The 19873-nt window shown below is 37.2% G+C and overlaps 1 protein-coding gene across 6 annotated transcripts in view; it reads right to left on the reverse strand.

The window, feature by feature from the left end:
• Window positions 1–19873, reverse strand: part of LOC109090153 (disabled homolog 2-interacting protein-like) — a 143621-nt gene that overhangs the window by 65907 nt on the left and 57841 nt on the right. The window contains exon 1 of one of the 6 annotated variants that reach the window (XM_042724231.1): window positions 10126–10633. The exons of the other annotated variants lie outside the window; for them this stretch is intronic. Within the exon in view, the coding sequence (XP_042580165.1) occupies window positions 10126–10249 (124 nt within the window). The 5' untranslated portion in view covers window positions 10250–10633. Of the gene's footprint in view, window positions 1–10125; window positions 10634–19873 lie in introns of those variants that run through there. 6 annotated transcript variants of the gene reach the window in all.

The raw sequence follows: 19873 nt of genomic DNA on the forward strand, positions 1-19873 counted from the left end.
ACTATTTAAACAGAAAAATCCTAAATTTAAATAAACATATATTTTTACATTTTTTTTACAATGGTGCCATGTCAAGAAAAACTGTACGATTGTAAAGAGTGACTAATTAGTCAAAAAAAAAAAAAAAAAAACATTCAAACCCTTTGATTTCTGCTTTATTGATGTACCAAGTTTTACTTTTACTACAATAAAAATAAAAGTCCTTCACCAGAGGTCGTGTTTTTCAGTCAGAGATGTCAAACAGCAATTTATTTCATTTATCCTAAGATGCTGATAAAAAGATGTTTGCTGTTGAATGTCTTTTGTTGTCTAAACAAAATTACAACCATCGTCATGAAATAACCTCTCAAGAACAGTGCAATAAGGCAAGAAGATAAGACCACACACACACACACACACACACACACACACGCACCAACACCTGCATAACTGTCTCTCTCCTTGAGCTGAACATGTGTTTCCATTAGACCTGGCTGTCTTCTCCGACCCCATGATTGACAGGTACCTTCCCAGTGGTTGTACAGGACAATCGCCTTGCTTTGCTGTTCCCATAGCAACCACATCTCAGACCTGCTGAGAATTCAGCCAATCTTAGAATACTCTCTTACAGAAGCCAGACTAACTATCAATGCACCCGCACACACACGGGTCAGAAAACACACTTCCTGAGCTGAAGGCTGGGACACAATGTTTCCAGGTTTTCCTGTAGAGGACATTCCTGAGTCATTCCTGAGTGAAGTTACGGAACATGTCTCATGATCAAACACAAATGACTCCACTAAAAACTGAAACACACTGTTACATGCCGACAAACTGAATTATTGTACTCATAAATGTGAAGTTCAAACCTTGGAAAATGTCCTCACAAATTTATTGACACGTGTAAATGAGTTATAAGATCCTTTCAATGTGATCTTCACCATTTTATGTTCTTTCTCTTGAAAATTTTTTTTTTGATCAAAAATATAGTGAAACAAGTAATATTGTGAAATATAATACAATTAAGAATAACTAAATAATAATATTTAATACATGAATGTATATCGATTTTATAATGAAATTATAAATATCTTTATTGCCACTATTGATGAATTTAATGTATCCTTGCTAAACAAAAGTATTACATTTCTATTAAAACAACAAATACAACAATTGCACTCATCCCGAACTTTTGAAAGGTAGTTTGTACATGATTAGGAATAAGAAATAAGCAAACATAAGAACACTCACAGTTTGCTGTACTCACTTTGCAGTAGCAACATATTACGATTTTTGGTATTGTATGAATATTTAACGTCCTAATCAACTTATACAACAGTGGTCTTGGACAAAACACTGACACCTGTTGGTGTGGATGCTACATCGCAGAAAAGCAAAGGTTACTACATAGAATAATTGTGATTTAATTGCTCTGCAACTGGAAAACTCCAACAGCAGTAGACTTACTGAGATGAGTGGCACATTATCATGTGATCTCAACACTGCAGCAAATGTGAGGGGTGGCCTTATTTAAAAAAACAACCATATGAATGGTTTTTGTATGCAAAGGGTGTGTGGATCAACCACTCTCCGTATCCACACCTAAAGCTCACTGTGCTTGAATGACTTAACAGCCATGCAGAGTGCACACATACACAAAAGAGATGCCCACCTGTCAGCTCTTTGAAAATGGAAACTGGTAGAATAAAACATTATACTATGAGACAGTACATCTGTCTGTCAGGAGGCCCATTTTCTTTTCTTTCTTTTTTCTCCAAACATGTTGCAAATCTATGTTTAGCCAACCAACTTTTTCCAAAGAGTCCAGTGTGTGCATTATAACAATGCAGCATTAGCATACAAAGACATGTGTATTTGATTTAAGCTCTTCTGGTTAGTATGTGTAATGACCATTTGTTATGCAATGCAGTGCAGAGGATTAAACAAGTCAACAGTAGTAGTGCATAATGAGTAAAAGAGTCAGAGATGAAGCGAGGCAGCACATTATGAGCTCGATCTGTTCTCTACAGGGGTCTGCGGTATGTCAGACTACTCATGATTGAAGTGAATCCAATTAACAAACCACTTACCACATGCTTTCTGCCCAAAACAACTTACAGAAAACTAATAACAGGGCCTATCCATCTGGAGCAGAATCTGGTTTAGTGGCTTTGCTCAGTGCTGAACTGTGATCTCAGAATCCGCTCAGTTCCTGGATCATCACTACAAAGTGAACTTGAAATCTTTATATTAGTGGCCCAGATCCTTTGAAATACCACTTCCACTAAGGTTAAGAGGAAAGGATACAACTGAAAATACAACTCTTTCAAGCCAATAGTACTAAAAGATCAACAAAAAGAGAAGTTGAACACAACTAATGCAAATTTGCTCTATTTTTTTATATTTTTTATTTTTGTCAGATGTCAATGTGAGTGAGAGACAGAGAGTGTGAATGTGAACAAGTGATATGTGTGTGGGAAGCACTGCAAAAAGAATGAGCTGTTTTTGCACATAAGGCTAAAGAAAACTTAGACATTCCAAGACATAAAACACACAGAGACACAACTATAGCAAATCACTAACACAACTATGAACTAGTTACAAATATTTCACTGATTGAGCGACTCTAGCACAACATTCAGCTATCAGACAAAGCTTTCTGTTTCCCTGCCTGTGTAATCACGGTTATCTCTGTTGTCCTGTCACCTCCCTAGTTCTCTTTATTTCCTGTCTTTCTTGTCTGCATCAAGCTCTTTTTTCCGTTTTCTCACTCTCTTCCGTTGTCTGTTTTGACTTTCCAGACTGACCTAGATCTTCTGTTGTTGAGTTTGCACTCTCTGGATTACACTATAGCTTGTAACTTTAAAACCCACACCCTATGAAAACTACAGATATTTTTATCAGATCACTCTTTGACGTACTGTAACCTTGGCAAGTTTTTTTTTTTTTTTTAGTGGCATTTACCCTAGTTTCCTGTGGTAATAGATGAGATGTGACGTTTAATGGAAACTCCAGCAGAATTCCGGCTCAAACCCATCAACATTCCCAACAGCATTCAGCACTTCTCGGCACAGAGTATGATGAATTCATCCGTGTTGAGGGTGCAGAAAGTGAATCATATCAGATTGCTTGTCCACATCACAAAACACATTTGTTGTGCTACAACACCTGTCTCTGATTATAAAAGGTTTTTTTTTTTTTTTTTTTTACACTATTAATAGTAAAGAGATTACAGGAAATGATGGGGTGAAGAGGTGGAAATAGGAAAATGCTGGGAGCTGGATTCTGGAGCTGGAAGTTACCTATGAGAGTACTACAGCACAATGTATCAAATCACATGCACCAGTTGCTAAGCTACAGTTTTGTAGAGATGTGACAACAATTCTGAGACGAGAAGAAATGGGAAAAGTATCCAAAAGTGTTGCAAGCCAGTTTTAACCTCACATTGTTCACATTAGTACCATTGTGCAATGTATCAAATCACATGCACCAACTACTAAGTCAAGGTTGACAGAAATGATGATGAGAGAAGAGGTATGAATTGGAAAGTAATGTAAGCTGTATTAAACCTCTTATTTCCCACATGAGCACCTTGGCCCAATCTAACTAAACCATAGCTCTTTAGAGACATACAACAAAAATATAGCAAGGACATGACAAGAAATGATGGGAAGAAAAAATGGAACTGGGATCAGAATGTGTTGCAAGCCATTCAAACTCATAGTGTCCACATGTGCTAGATGCTGGGGAAGTCGTGGCCTAATGGTTAGAGAGTTGGACTTGCAATCCAAGGGTTGTGAGTTCGAATCTTGGGCCGGCAGGAATTGTAGGCGGGGGGAGTGCATGTACAGTGCTCTCTCCACTCTCAATACCACGACTGAGGTGCCCTTGAGCAAGGCATCGAATCCCCAACTGCTCCCCGGGCGACGCAGCATAAATGGCTTCCCACTGCTCTGGGTGTGTGTTCACGGTGTGTGTGTGTGTTCACTGCTGTGTGTGTGCACTTTGGATGGGTAAAAGCAGAGCACAAATTCCGAGTATGGGTCACCATACTTGGGTGTATGTCACGTCACTTTCATGAGCACAACAGTTTAATGCATCAAATCACATGCACTAGCCACTAGTAAAAATGGGATTGGAAAACTAGATTCAACCTCATGTTACCCACATGGGCAGCATGGCGCAATGCATCAAACAGGGGTGGGTGATATATCAGTAGACACAATGAACTGGTAGAAATGTATCAATGTAGAGATTTTTGACTATTATCTCTATCGTGGCTACACACTCACGTGACATTGCTGTGCTACGTGGTCACAAAGTGGTCACGAGTATTAAACAGAGTTATTTTTGCCACTTTATAGGCCTTGAACAGTTAAATACACATTTGTATGTGTAAAAGTTCCCTTTTTTGCAAGTATCCTCGTAAGCACAGTAATTTAGGCCAAAGAGCAGAGAAAGAAAACACGTGCAACAGTATATTGGATCCAGGAACCTCTTAAAGTGACAGCAGTCTAAAATTCCTGCTGTCTGTTATTCATGTTTATCAAATAACAAAAGAGAGAAAATCTCTCCCTACTCTTGACTTTAATAAGAAGAAATATATATTTCATTTACATAGTGAAGAACATGCAGTGATTTTATACATTTGATTACTTTATACAATGTAGCATTTCTTTTCTTTTTTTTCATTTATGCTAGTATTAGTTTTTTTTGTGATATTGACACTGGTGACGAGAATTATAACATTTCTACAGTATAAATTTTTTTTTATATAATAAAGACCTTATTTAAAGCAAAAATAACTTTGTTGTAATATACGCTGCCGTGAAATAAAATTACTCATATCATGATACAAGTAACCATACAGGCCATTTTTATGGGACACGTCCTCGCCAGGATATTTATATTATAAAATATCCAGGTTTTAGCTGTTTGCACTGTGCAGATCGATCATTGTATAACATTCGTGAGAGCTATAGAGAGCAGAGCAGATGGCTCCTTATGCTTTCGAAATGCTCCTGCGGTACTTTGGTGTCATACAATGATCGGTCTGCGCAGCTGTGCTTCAAGTCGAATGAACAAACAAACATTTTTGTTCTTTCTCTAAAGATCCCATCTTTTCACGTGCCACGATTGGTCGATTATGTACAATACCTGCATGTTTTTGGTCAAACTACTTTGGATGTTTTAGGCAATATAAAAATCCTGGCCAGGACATGTCCCATATAAATGGCACATATTTGGTGATGTTGCCAACCCCTAACATCAAACCACATACACCTACTAGGCCACAGCAGTAGATAGGAAATGTTGATTAGAGGAGGTGAGAATGGGCTCAAGAAGTGTTGTCTGCCCTAACTCCATTACACAATGTGTCACAGCTCCAACAAAGTGACACTCAGACCAATTTCCCAGTTTTAATCTTGGTCATATCTAGAGTAAGAAATGGTGAAACCAGTCCTTCATCAGCAGTACAACATATTCTCCACTATAATCTTCTGACATAGCATTCCTGTGAGATAATGCAGAGCAAACATGTGAAAACCACAGCTGCATGCAACTGTCAGTCACCACTAAGCCCACTAATCACGTTCCCATGAGTTTTTTATTCAGATATTAAAAACCATAGCATAGCAAAATGAATTGATTATGGGAAAATCTGCTGTTGTACTTTTCTCAGAACAGGTTATTCCTCACACAGCTGTGTCAGTGTGTGTGTTTCACAGGTTGTCCATTTAGCAGCTGATACAATGATGTAATGCTGTAATATCAAAAATGAACAGAGGGGAGAAAGGAAGGGAGAGCTATAGACAGAGATCACTGCACAAACACTCACATGCAGCTGGCTGTGCTGGATGTAAATACATAGGTTACAATTTTCTCTCCAGTTCTATTCATGTTCTCAAACATGTGCTTAAACAGGGTTATTACAGTATGTGTGTTTATCCACCCCATGTGAGGTGTGTGTATGTGTAATTGGCTGTGTAATAGGGTTGATCTCATGGAGGCGCCATTACCTCATACTGGTGCAGTATTTGAATATTCAGATCCAAAGTGCTGCCATCTTCTGTCATGCATGAACTGATAAGCTATCAGTCAGCAGGACCCAAACAAACACTGCAGATTACAATGCTCATAATTCTGTTCAGTGTACACTCAATTTGCATGATCCCACCAGTGACGTGAACCTTCACACGAGAATAATGAGTGTGTATGATTTACTTTTTATTCCTCGGTTCTTTGAAATACTGGTTACTTACTGGAGGACAAGATAATTAAGAAATAATAATAATAATAATAATAATAGCAACAGTGATGTTCCATGCACACATAGACATTAGGGTTGTGCGGATAGACGAAAGTATCATGTATCGACGATAGCCAGAAATATCGCCTGTGGCTGATGCCCTAGATCAGGGATAGGCAACTTCGGTCCTGGAGGGCCACTGTCCTGCAGAGTTTAGCTCCAACCCTAATTAAACACACCTGAACAAGGCAATCGGTGTTTTCGGGATTACTAGATAGATACAGGCAGGTGAGTTTTTATGAGGGCTGAAGCTAAACTCTGCAGGATAGTGGCCCTCCAGGACCTGAGTTGCCTATACCTGCCCTAGATGATATCAAGATGATTATTACTATTATTATTTTTTTAATTATAATTAGGCTAGTATTATCTATTTATTATTAGGTCTTATTTGTCCAGTCTTATTTCTTTTTACGTGTTTTTACAGTGTTGTGCGTTATAACCAATCACATGTGATTCTGTTGAATTTATGAAGGCAATGGCCAATTAGAGGCGTTCAGATGAGTTTTGTCGTTGAGTGAGTGCTTGCTGCCTGAATTCTGCTCTTACACAAATTCTCTCATGATAAACAACAAAGTGCAGCTGTATTTGCAATGTAAGTATAACAGATTGTTTCACTGATTATAACGGGAGTGGTTTTTAAATGTATAAATTTGCACTAGACGGACAAGAGTGTTGTTCTTTAATAATGTAAATGTTTTTTGCTTGTTTTCTGTAGCTGCTGAATAACTGAGGAGATGTAAGCATTATAATAAGTAGCTTACAATGTTTTTATTAAACTGTGATCATGTTAAAGGGATAGTTCAACCAAAAATGAAAATTCTTTTATTAATTTCTCACATTCATGTCGTTCCAAACCTGTAAGACCTTCTCTCATCTTCGGAACACGAATTAAGATAATTTTGATGAATTCTGAGAGCTCTCTGACCCTCCCATAGACAGCAAGGATCCTTACATGATCAAGGCTCAGAAACGTAGGAAGGACATCGTTAAAATAATCCATGTGACATCAGTGGTTCAACAGTAATTTTACAAAGCTATGAGAACACTTTTTTGTGCGCAAAGAAAACAAAAATAACGACTTTATTTAACAATTCGTCTCCTCCACATCACCTTGGGGTAATTTTGGACAGTATCACATACATAAACAAGGAAATGCAAGGTATGTATGCGGATACGTTTTTTACATTTAGATCAAAGCGTAAACGGGGTAAACAGAGTGTCCGTGTATGGTGCTGTTGACACAGAACATTAGAGCTGGGCGATATATCACATGCGATGATCACGCGCATCTCGTCATAAAAAGCCGGTTCCCTGATTAATAGTAAATCTCCATCACCTGCTTTCAGATGGAGCAGCATTTAATAGACAGAGCCATTGTTCACTGACAAGCTACACCATATCGCGTTCATTATCAAAGACAATTCGTCTGCAATAATGAACGCGATATTGCGTAGCTTGTCAATGATACGGCTCTGTCTATTAAATGCTGCTCCATCTGAAAGCAGGTGATGGAGATTAAGAGGTAATCACGGAACCGGCTTTACTGATGAGATGCCCGTGACCATCGCATGCGATATATCACCCAGCCCTACAGAACAGCATATGTTGTTTACGTATGTGATACCCCCTAAAATGGTGCTATAGGGTGACGCGGAGGAGAAGAATTGTCAAATAATCAGTTATACCACTGATGTCACATGGATTATTTTAATGATGTCCTTACTGGATTTCTGTACCTTGATCATGTTAGGATCCTTGCTGCCTGTGGGACAGTCAGAGAGCTCTCGGATTTCATCAAAAATATCGTAATTTGTGTTCTGAAGATGAACTAAGGTCCTACAGGTTTGAAACGACATGAAGGTGAGTAATTAATGACAGAATTTTCATTTTTGGGAGAATTATCCCTTTAAATACAAATTCAGTCATATTAAAAATATGACATCCATATGCTACTTGACTAAAAAGATATGTTTAGTTAATAGATTATACTAACATTACGCTGCTTCTAGTCATACCATGGAGATCTCACAAGCTGACGACAGGATGGTATGACAGTGGAGCATGTCACCCAACACTAATAGACATTGCAATTTTATCCCTACTTATCATGAATAAGCGCAGAACTGTAAACAAAAACTGATCTTTTAACATACAGCTTGATAGTTAAGTAGATCCACACCCACAAAACATGCAAAATCTTCTATGACAATCATCCCACTGGAAAACTTCCTGATTCTCTCGCTGTCAAACAAAAATAAAGTAAAACAAATGTGTCACTGAACAGAAAATATCATTATCATTCAAGCAAATAAACAAACATACTGAGTTCAAGACATCTATCCTAAATGTTAGAACCTCTCTTAAGTCACTGCTTCTGTTTTCTCAAACCTTTTACTTCAAAAGTTTACCACAGTGATGTCACCTTGAGCCTGCCAAGTCCCCAAAACAGCTGTGCCATTACAAAGCCCCATCGCAAAGCACCTCATCAACTACATGAATCAATTCTCTCAGTGACTGAATTAAGTTTAAATGACTCAGGGATCTCAATCGACCCCCTGTATAATGAGCCTAGATAGCCATAACCTGGATGAGAGTTTAAAGAAGCCATTCTCAACCATCGCATCTGAAATTACTCAGCACGTGTGGGTGAGAGAGAAAGAGAGAGAGCAGAAGCTTGTTTGGCCATACTAAGTTCCTGCTTGACTGGTTTGGAAAATTGTGTGAGTAAGAGCAAATTTGGTGTGTCAGGTTCAGTACTTGTGGCTGGTCACCTGTCTTGTTGTTAAACCGTAAAGTTACATCTGATAATAACTGCTTCTCCACAAACAGACGCTCACTCCACCCGCTCACATGAGGGCTCGTTAACTAACTTTATGGCTTCTGTGGTTTTATCCGGTGATACTTAGGTGTTACAACTAACACTAAACTGACAGAGTGGTTAAGTTTCTTATACAGGGAACTTAACCAATTATTCAAGAACAGATAGAAACAAACATAATATTCAGAAATGATATGTAAAAATATGTTTTGCATTAAACACAATATGCTTTTGTACTAAATGTCAAAACAGCCACAGGCCACAGACATAAGGCCACCAGGATCTCTCCATGTTGATGTTGCTTTATACAATATTTCTATGAAACAGAAGTTAACACTTTACTTCACATCTCAATACTATGTCTTCATTATGAATAAATAAATTTGTCAAATGTAATATTATATTAAAAATGTGAATGTGTCAAATACTTTTTAAAGATACACAAAAACAGTCACCTACTTCCATAATTCATTTAATTTAATTTAATCTAAAAAAAGTCCCACTACTAAGACACAGACTCAAACTTCGACATCTGAAAAACTGTGATTAGACAACAATATCTGAGCATCACACAATTCGAACAGAAACACATTAATAGCAACTCTAAAATGGTTCATGGTTAAAAAGGAAGTGTTTGCATCCAGTTTTTTAGATCTAAAAATTAGTGCAAATTAAAGTGAGTTTAAAAATATAGTTTAAAAAGCTTCTTTTTTTTCTGGAAAAAACAGCTTTTCTAAAAAGTGAAGTACTCAGAAGAGTGCTGCCATAAACAATGCGGTAATAACCGTGTTTATGGCAGTTGCACTCTAATAGACGGGCTGTTTTGATGTTTTACTACTGTGGCAACAACAGAAATCTCACACACAAATTTAACATACTGCAGGTAAGTGTGACAAATGTACCTGTTATGGGAAATATTGATATATATACTGCACCATTAACAACACATAAAAGTATTTTAAAAGGTGAGAGGGAATATTTCTGAAACAATGTAGTAAAGTTAGAACAAGATGTTTACCCCTATTGTTTGTGGCTCTGCTTCTGCTCCTGGAGCGGCTGCGCTGTCTCTGTAGCCTCGTTCGACCCAGGAGTCTGTAGTAATATCCTGGTCTCCCAGAACCTTTCCGTGTAACACCTGACATAGCTCCTAGCACGCTCCTGTCACACACACGCCTCGCATACACACGCTCAGTCAACAAAACTTAAGATCCCTTCTGTGCATAAACTTCACAGTTGTGCAGTGGCATCCAAAGTATCAGAGGAAATACATTCCAGCACTCGAGTCTGGGAAAAGTCCAACTGTAGGAGGGAAAGTTTGCTTTTTTCTGTCTCTCTCTCTCTTTCTCTGTTGCTTGATTTCTCACTGAGAGGGGAAAAGCTAAAAAGGCTCTTCAGTGCCACATGCTCTCTCTCTCTCTTTCCCTCTCTCTCTAACACACACTCTGTCTCTAAGTAGTGGGAAGGCAGAGGTATGCCATTGAAGACAGAGAGAAAGCCAGAAGACAAAGTTTGTATGAAGAGTTTGTGTGAAAACCAGAACTGGATCAGGAGAAGTTGGAACATAAGAACTTGTCAAGAACATTTCTCAGTCACATTTAAGTTTTATAAAAATAAATAAATAAATAAAAATTTAATTATATTTATCTTTAGCACTATGCATTTTACTTTAGAGCTGGTGTAATTTCAGTCATTTTTCAGTATCATTCTTGATACTGTAGTACAATTATTGTTTATTTAAATCATTAAATTTAAAACAGTACAATAAATACTACCATGAAGTATAAAGGTCAGTTTTAAAAATAAATAATTTCTGCTCACTGCTCACAAAGGCTGCACTTATTTGATCAAAAATACAGTAGAATTTAAAATATTATTACATTTAAAATAAAACAACCACTGGTAAAATGGCTACTATTAGAGTAGTTGCTTGGGGAGAATTTTTTTTTTCCATCTAGTATATTGTTCAGCTTAGATGGTAAAGCTACAGTATGGCAGCTACCAGCAGGGGCTAACAGGGCCATGGTATTCAGCCAAACCCTGTCCCCTTGAGTGATACTAGAGGTACAAAAAGGGCACTTTACCTCTATATGATATGCACAATTAATCTTTGCATCGTTCCACAGATTTTTGAGATGAGCCATTTGAATCATATTGAATTCATTTAACACACACAAATAACATCAAAGGCCACTCAAACATATAGAGAACACTTCTTGGCTAAAAAAAAACAACAACAACAGAATTTTCTAAAAATGCAACTGCCTTGCAACTAGGGCTGGGCGATATATCTAACGATATGATCATGCGCATCTAGTTAGTAAATCTGGTTCCCTGATTAGCGCTAAATCGCCATCACCTGCTTTCAAATGGAGCGGCATTTAATAGACAGAGCCGTAGATCACTGAAAAGCTACGCAATATCGCGTTCATTATCCCAGATGAATCGCCTTCGATAATGAACGCGATATTGCGTAACTTGTCAGTGATCCACGGCTCTGTCTATTAAATGCTGCTCCATTTGAAAGCAGGTGATGGCGATTTAGTGGTAATCAGGGAACCAGATTTAGTGACTAGATGCGCATGATCATATCGTTAGATATATCGCCCAGCCCTACTTGCAACCACAATTAACAATCCAGTTCAATCCCTCAACTGAGGAATTTTGAAAAAACAGTCAAGGTGCAAAGTGAAAGCAAATGTGTCTGTGAGATAAAAGGCTTGGCCAGAAGCTGGAGGTTTGAAACCTGTCCAGATGATATCCCGGAATTGTGCCAATAACTGTGTTGTCTTCTAACAAAAATGGAGAGTGAGTCCTACTATAAGCTGGCATGCCTGAATGGATTCCATTATACAGTTAGTGTCAAAGATCAATGCAAGACCGACACAAATTAAAAAAACTGCAGTCCCAATCAAGGCTCTATTCCAGTCTCAAAGAAAGTCCAGTCCAGGTTTTAGATGTGCATCTTCATGAGGGGCCCAGACTAGCTTCTCCAGACATGGTTCTCACCAGCCAATCAGGAGCCAGGACTGAGGGTGTGGGTCAAGCAGCTGGAATACAGCAGAACAGATGGACACAAAGACACATGTACACTCATTTGCAAGGGATTTGCTAGCAACAATTAGAGATTATGACTAAAAAATTGTTAAATTACACAAGTTCTTGAGAGGTTACATATGGATTGAGTGGCGTAAAAAAAGAGGTGGTTCACCAAAAATTAAAATTCTGTCATCATGTACTCACCCTCATGTCATTCCAAACCTGTATAATTAGGTATTTAAAGACAAAAGGGTGATTAAGTGATGGTGCCATTTTCATTTTTAGGTGAACTATCCCTTTAATATCTCTGGGGAAAGAAAATTTCAGGGTCTCAGTATCTGCAAATACACACGTCACACCACCTGTTGGGTGTTTGTGTGAGTATCAAGCCTCTTTCAGGGAAGCTCGATACACAGAAATTCAACTCCATTCAATTTGCCTATTGTTATCCATTCAACCTCCCTGCTTTTAAATGATTCCCTGCCCAACCCCCTTCTGTTTGACTCCTGTAACTCCCCAGGTGACAACAAGTCCAGTGCCATAAAGCAGTCAAACTGAGAATCACACTAAATTACTTCAATTCAGCCCTTGTTAAGGCCAAGCATCAGGATTATGGCCGGATATTCCCCCCTTGTGTCCCTGTGGACGTACTGAAAATATGTAGCACTCTCACAACACCACACATAGGTCCACTGTTCTTTGCTTGAACAGTAAACACAAGCTGTTAGCTTGAGGTCACACTTGGGGGCAAAATCAGAATCGAGGTCATTTCCTGTTCTCATGACTTTGCTAGACTTAGACACTTGGGACTGTTGGGATTTCATTCACCACAGTTTAAGATTGTGTGCAGGAGTATGAGAGTGAGAGAAAAGTGATGGACACTGAAGCACTTTCTAAAGGATTGTATCTCTTGCATGCTCAATCTTGCCCTTCCAGATGCCATAACAGGAACAACACACACAGAGAGAGAAAGAGAGAGAGAGATAAGTACAACATGTCTAGAATGTGCTTTTATCTTACAGACTCCTGGAGAACTTTCTTAAAGGGATAGTCCGGCCAAAAAGGGAAATTATGTCATTATTAACAATTATTTTATTTCGCTAGTGGGATACAAGTAGAATTTTTCATGCAGGTTTTCACAGAACAACAGGTCAATGTGACCACATATGTTAAGTTTTAAAAATGACCAAAAAACAACAACAAAAAAACTACTATATAAATGCTGTTCTTTTGAACTCTGTACATATCAAACAACCCTAAAAAATGCATCATGGTTTCTACAAAAATATTCAGCAGCACAACTGTTTTCAACACTTATTATAATAAAATCCTGAGCACCAAATCAGCATATTTTAATGAGTTCTGAATGATCATGTGAAACTGAAGACTTGATAAATGGCTGTTGAAAATTCAGCTTTGCCATCAACGGACTTAATTCGATTTTTAAATATATATTAACATAGAAAACAGTTGTTTTACACTGTAATACTTTACAATATTACTGTTGTGATGTATTATTGAATCAAATCAAATTAATGCAGTCTTGGTGAGCATAAGAGACTTCTTCAAGAAAAAAAAAATCTTACTGACCCCAAAACTTAAATGCTCACTGGAGCTGAAGATTATCAGTGAATAATGACTTCAATGTCACTTATTATTATTATTATTAGGGCTGTCAAAGGATTAATCATGATTAATCACATCCAAAATAAAAGTTTTGTTTACATAATATATGTATGTGTACAGGGTATATTTATTATGTATATATAAATACACACATAAATTATATATTTAGAAAATATTTACATGTATATACATTTATATTCTTATATTTTATATTATATATAAATATATTTAATATATAAACATAACATATTCTTCTTAAATATATACATGCATGTGTGTGTATTTATATATACATAATAAATATACACAGTATACACACATATATTATGTAAACAAAACTTTTATTTTGGATGTGATTAATCGTGATTAATCATTTGACAGCCCTAATTATTATTAGTGAGTAAATAATTGAAATTTTTTTTGGGATGAATTACTTCTTTAAAAAAGAGAGAATGTCTGACTTTATTGGTGTATGTGTGTTCCATACTATGCAGGACTCAACACACTTCTGATCCTATTTCTTTACACTGAAGGGCAATGACATTCTTTTCTTTTTATGTGCCGTTATTATCCTTGTGTGTGTGTTTGAGGGAGGGGATTTTGTTCAGAAAAGTAAGCATAAAGTTTTTGAGTAGTCTGATTAGTGACTTAGTTATCTGACCTTGTATGTGAAGAGTATCAAAAGATCTACCTCAGCAAAGAAAAAGAAAAGACAAGCAGAATGAGAGCAGACGGAGAGAAGACAAATATGTGCTGAAAAAGATTTGCCATTTATCTTTCTATTGACAGTCTGTTTCAGCCACACACTCTAACAAAAGCTGCAGAATGAACAAAAGGGCATAACATCACCAAAAAATCCAAAGTAGGACATATTGGGATAGAGAAGAAAAAATAACAGATTAGAAACTTCAAACTTTAGAGTGACAATTTTAAGTGCTATAATGGCTCAATATAACCGATTTGATACAATCTTTCTTCAGTGTTCATATTCATTCTTTTCAATGTTCAAGAAAATATTGAACAAATAGACTAAACACAACTAAAAAATCACTTTGTTGATCTGTATTAAAGGGATAGTTCACTCAACAATGATATTTCTCAAAAGAGTCTCTTTTGTCTGCCATAACAGAAAGAAAGTTGAGGATGAGTAAATTATAATAATTTTCATTTTTTGGGTGAGCTATCCCTCTAACTTGTTGCCTTAAAGGCAGTGCTTGTACTAATGTATAGGATTTTTGGACAAAAAAAATAAAATTTAAATTCTATGCACAGTAGTACACATTCCCTCACATGTTGGTGCAGATATGACCGTTGAGAAAACACAGCTGCACACACAAACACACAGCAAGACAGGCGGAGATGTGAGATGGTGGAGAACACATGAAAGACGCAAAATGAGAAGAGGGGAAGTTCAAAGAGAGAAACAAGGGGGCAATGAGAGGGTGAGACGTTGAAAGAGTGGGGAGTGCTATAAGAGCATTCCTCTGCTCACCCCACTCCATAATGAAAAACAGCACACACTCTACTGACAACTTCAAGAGCTCTCGTTTAACTAACACACACTGCAAATAGCCTGAAACTGTGTGCTTCCACACACCGTGTTATTTAACTGCTGCAGGGGAAAGAACAAAGGTAGAAAAAGGGGTAGTGGAGAGGTATGGATAACATATAACTCATGTGGTCTTCAAAGAGCGTGAAAGAAAGATAATCAGGAAAATGGAGAGAAAGAAGATAGATGTATGTGTCTACTTATACTGATTCCTAATGGCTTCCTGTGTGTGCTGCAGTGTGTGGCCGTTACTGCCCAGAGGAAGACCAGCTTACACCAGCATGAAGATACATGCTAGTCCAAACTGGTCACCAAAGTCATGCAAAAAATGCAGGTCGACCTTGCTGGTAAAGTTAAGAAGCCTGGCGAGTACACCAGCATCCAAAATACATTGCTAGTGAGCAGCAGCGATGGTTGTAACTCACTACCACAACTACTAACCTTAACCCTCAAACATAGATCTAAATCAAAACATGATTCATTAGCCTTTCAAATAATGAAGATGCCCTCACAAGTATAATCATTCCTCTATCCATCCATGCAGGCATTGGTATTGAGTTTGTGTACTAAATAGACAGACAGATTTGTGTGTTCTTGTCTTATTTTCTATATTAAATCATTGGAGAAGATTTTGGCAAATTCTGCACTGTGCACACAGCGCCATCTTCTGGAGACAAAAAAATCTGTTTGATTAAGCAAAGGAACACACGCAAAGCAGATATGCACGCTCAAAAACACACCTGCACATCATTAAATTCATCATTAAATTCCCCTAAACCCAACTCTTTCTGTTTATTGTTAGGCTTATGTTATCATGAAAACCAGAACAATACATTATAGGTTCAAATATGTAAAGATTTAGCTCATGCACGCATATATAGAAACAGTTATTTGGAATGAGTGAAGATGAAAAATAAGGCTAAAGATGATCAAGAGCAAACCAGATGCTGATCTGATCCAACTGCTGACTGAACAGCATGTTTATGTCCACATCTGAGCAGGTTATGATGATCAACTATACCTGTACTATCATTATATACGCATACACATTATTAATTCAGCGAGGATGCATTAAATTAATCATAAGTAACAGTAAAGTCTGCATGTCTAATGTTACAAAAGAGTAATGCTGCTCTTTTGAATTCTGTTTATCAAAGATAGATGAACTGTATTATGGTTTCCACAAAAAGCAGCATAACTGTTTTCAACATTGATAATAATAAGTAATCAATAATAACCATTTGAATGATCACTGAAGGAGGAATAAAGTACATTTTAGAAATTAATTCAAACAGAAAACAGGTAAATTAACAATAATATTTCACAGCGTTATAGTTTTATTGCATTTTTGATTAAACAAATTCAACCTTGGTGAGCATAAGAGACTGTCAAAACATTCTTTCAAAAACTTAAAAAAAAAAAAAATCTCACTGATCCCAAACTTTTGATTGGTAATGTAACATTACAGAAACAGTTTATCTCAAGAGCATATCATCAGATCCCAATACCTAAACTTTTAATAATCTGCCATTAACAAACAACTGAAAATAAAGCCAGTCTCTTCAAAAAGACATGCATTAAAAATGCATTTAAAGGTGAAATGCTTCTCTGGTATGAACTGAGATACAAGCACCTATTTAAAAGTTAATTTTACCACTAGAGGGCACTATGAAAAATGTGTGCATCTGACTTTGTTTGCCAAGGACTGTGGGACTCCAAGGAGTTTGTCTGCTTAGTGAGGTTCCAGGGGGATATGGCCAGCTGAGCAACTGCCATTGAGATTAATGGGAATGTTAATGGATAGCTTTCTCCAGATATTATAAATGTGTGTTCACATGGAGCAAAATATTGTGGTCTGTTGTACGAAAAACAAAGGTACCAGCAAGTGTCTCCTCTTTCTGAGTCTTTACCTGGTTACAGTGGTAAACAGCTGCCAATAGCACGACAGTGATACGCACACTGATGTGGAAAGCACTACAGTTCAAAACCTTGAAGAGAGACCTGTGGAGGCAGAACAGCTCAACTCAGACGTTAAATCTTATGGTGCTCTCTTCAGATGCTAAGACATTACTGGTTCCAGTCTGGTAGTAGTTTATTTATTACAAACCTGGTCTATATCTCTGAGGACCTAGTACAAAGGTGACCCTTTCTCACTCTTGACTGCCTGTCTGTTATAATCAGATATAGAGAATAATTTATCAGTGTAAAAATCATCTTCGTCTCTGCTCTTGACCTTTATATAAAGCTTAAATCCACCCTTCCTTTCTCAGGCTTTTATTTTTAGACCTGTGCCATTAATCAGTTCACACTCATCCCGGTTCCTCCTGCATCATGTGATGCTGTATATCTTTCACAAAGAAAGTCCAAACTTGACACATGATCAGCACAATCCTGACAAGCCAAAATCTGACTCAATAAAAACAAGAGTTTGGAAAGGGAAGGTAAATGGATTAAACCCCTGTTGTTTTCTTAGACATGCTTCAAATAGCTTGCTTAAAGTGAGTGCAAGGCCTTTAGCCTAATAATAATAATAAAAATGTTAAAAGTCCCCTTTATTATATGTAGCCATTATTTATGACATCAATTATTAGTCAAAAATTCATCAGATAGACAGGAGTATTTTTTTAATTTTTTTAAGGGTTGCTAAACGTTGACAATTTTGTGATACGATGAGCTCATCAACTCCTACTCATCAAGCATACTGAAAACATACATGGGATCTGCAACAGATTTATGTGCTTCCTTGCTTGATAATCCTGTTTATTTCTTTGCTGTTGTTGTCTCTCTGTCTAGCAGGAAACAGATCTCTTTTTAAATCCCCATTACCTAAGGAAAAGATGAATGTGTATATGCAGCATGAGTGTATCAGAACATACAAACATAGAGAATAACCTGTAGGATGATGTCATCATTTGTTACACAGTATATGTGTGTTTCTAAAAAAAAAAAAAAAAGAAAGAATGACAATAAACCCAAAATCTACTGACATACAGTAGCAGCTGACCCAGTTTTCCCTGCACAGTCTCCCCATAGATTTTGCAATGTTTTGAGGAGGCGTTAACAGCCGTTTTAGATGCGCCAAATCCTAAGCACTGCAACACTCTTACAGAAACAGCTTCAAGTTATACCAATAACAATTGTGCTCTTATTTATACTTGTTGGACTGAGCATTATTATTCTTTCTAGAATGATGCACTTCACAATTAAACCTTGCATACAATTGATTTCATACAAATTCATATCATTTGTAAAATTGCACTTTTGTGGAAAAGTTTACAGTGGTCATGGAAGTACTTCTGTATATGTGCGCAATATTCAATATTCAGTTGTTATGAAAGGAACATATTAAAGGGGGGAAAAAATCAAACAACTAAGAGAGAAAGAAGATAAGAAGTTGAAAACACATTTCATCTTCTCTAATTAAACACACTGAGCTGCAGTCTACCTTTATGAAATGTGCACATGCACTATTCAAAAACTGTCACTCTTGTGCACACAGTATCTTTGTCATTTTAATTACTTATCATCTACCCAGAGCAAAATCAGTCGTTCTTTTATCTTAGTTTTTTCATCCGTCTATCTTTTCTTTATGCAGATGAGATAGAGAGCTTTGATAATCAATATCTCTGACAGGTTGTTATGCAATGCTCTGCAATACAGCAACAATCCTGTACATGTGCTCACAGACACATGCGCTCAGGTGCACCTGCACACGATCATACAAACATGTCAGAGGCAAAAAGACACATTGCATCATCCACACAGATCATTCAGTACATTAAATTATTGTCATTATAGAAAAAGAGAAAAAAGTAACATGTTGCAAAGGTGTTATATCATTGGTAAAAAGCACAGAATAAAATAAATGTTATTGTGGGCCTATAAAAATATCAGCAGGTTCAGTCTTTTTGTTTTTACTTTCACAGCATTTCTATGTGGTACCTGCTATAACTATTGTTTAAATATAGTTTAACTTTAGTGCTTTTAACAGGCAACAATGCTGCCGCATTGTTTCTAACGTCATGATTTGTAGAGACATGTTTAGGGCTTTTACCATTAGATTTGTCTGCCTGCACGTTTCAAAAGCCAGTAAAATAATTTGAACATAAAAATTCAATTTAATCTAAAAGGAACAGGTTGCACTACACTTAAAACAATTGTGTTAAAACTGAAATGATGGAACTGTAAACTGTGCACAATAACGGACTGAATGAATAGAAGCACAGAGTCACTCATGACCAGCACTGTCCCATGCTGGGATCACTGATGCATCGCAGGCAGAAAGAAGATATCTGATGTCACTGTTTGAAGTATTCACAAACAAGCAACGTAAGAATCAGATACTGAGAAAGTAAGTTACTGGTACTTTCTAAAAATAACAAAAACAAACAAAAATATAGCTGCAAGCAGCGATGGCGGGCCCGAGCCGTCAGCGCAAACGCCACCCCAGTGGCATCAGGAAAACTGTGCCCAGCGGGCACATACACAGTAACCCTCTAGCACAGGGGTGTCCAACCCTGTTAATGGCGATCGACTGTCCTGCAAAGTTTAGCTC

Source organism: Cyprinus carpio, chromosome B5 (genome assembly GCF_018340385.1).
Source record: "Cyprinus carpio isolate SPL01 chromosome B5, ASM1834038v1, whole genome shotgun sequence".
NCBI classification, from domain to species: Eukaryota; Metazoa; Chordata; class Actinopteri; order Cypriniformes; family Cyprinidae; genus Cyprinus; species Cyprinus carpio.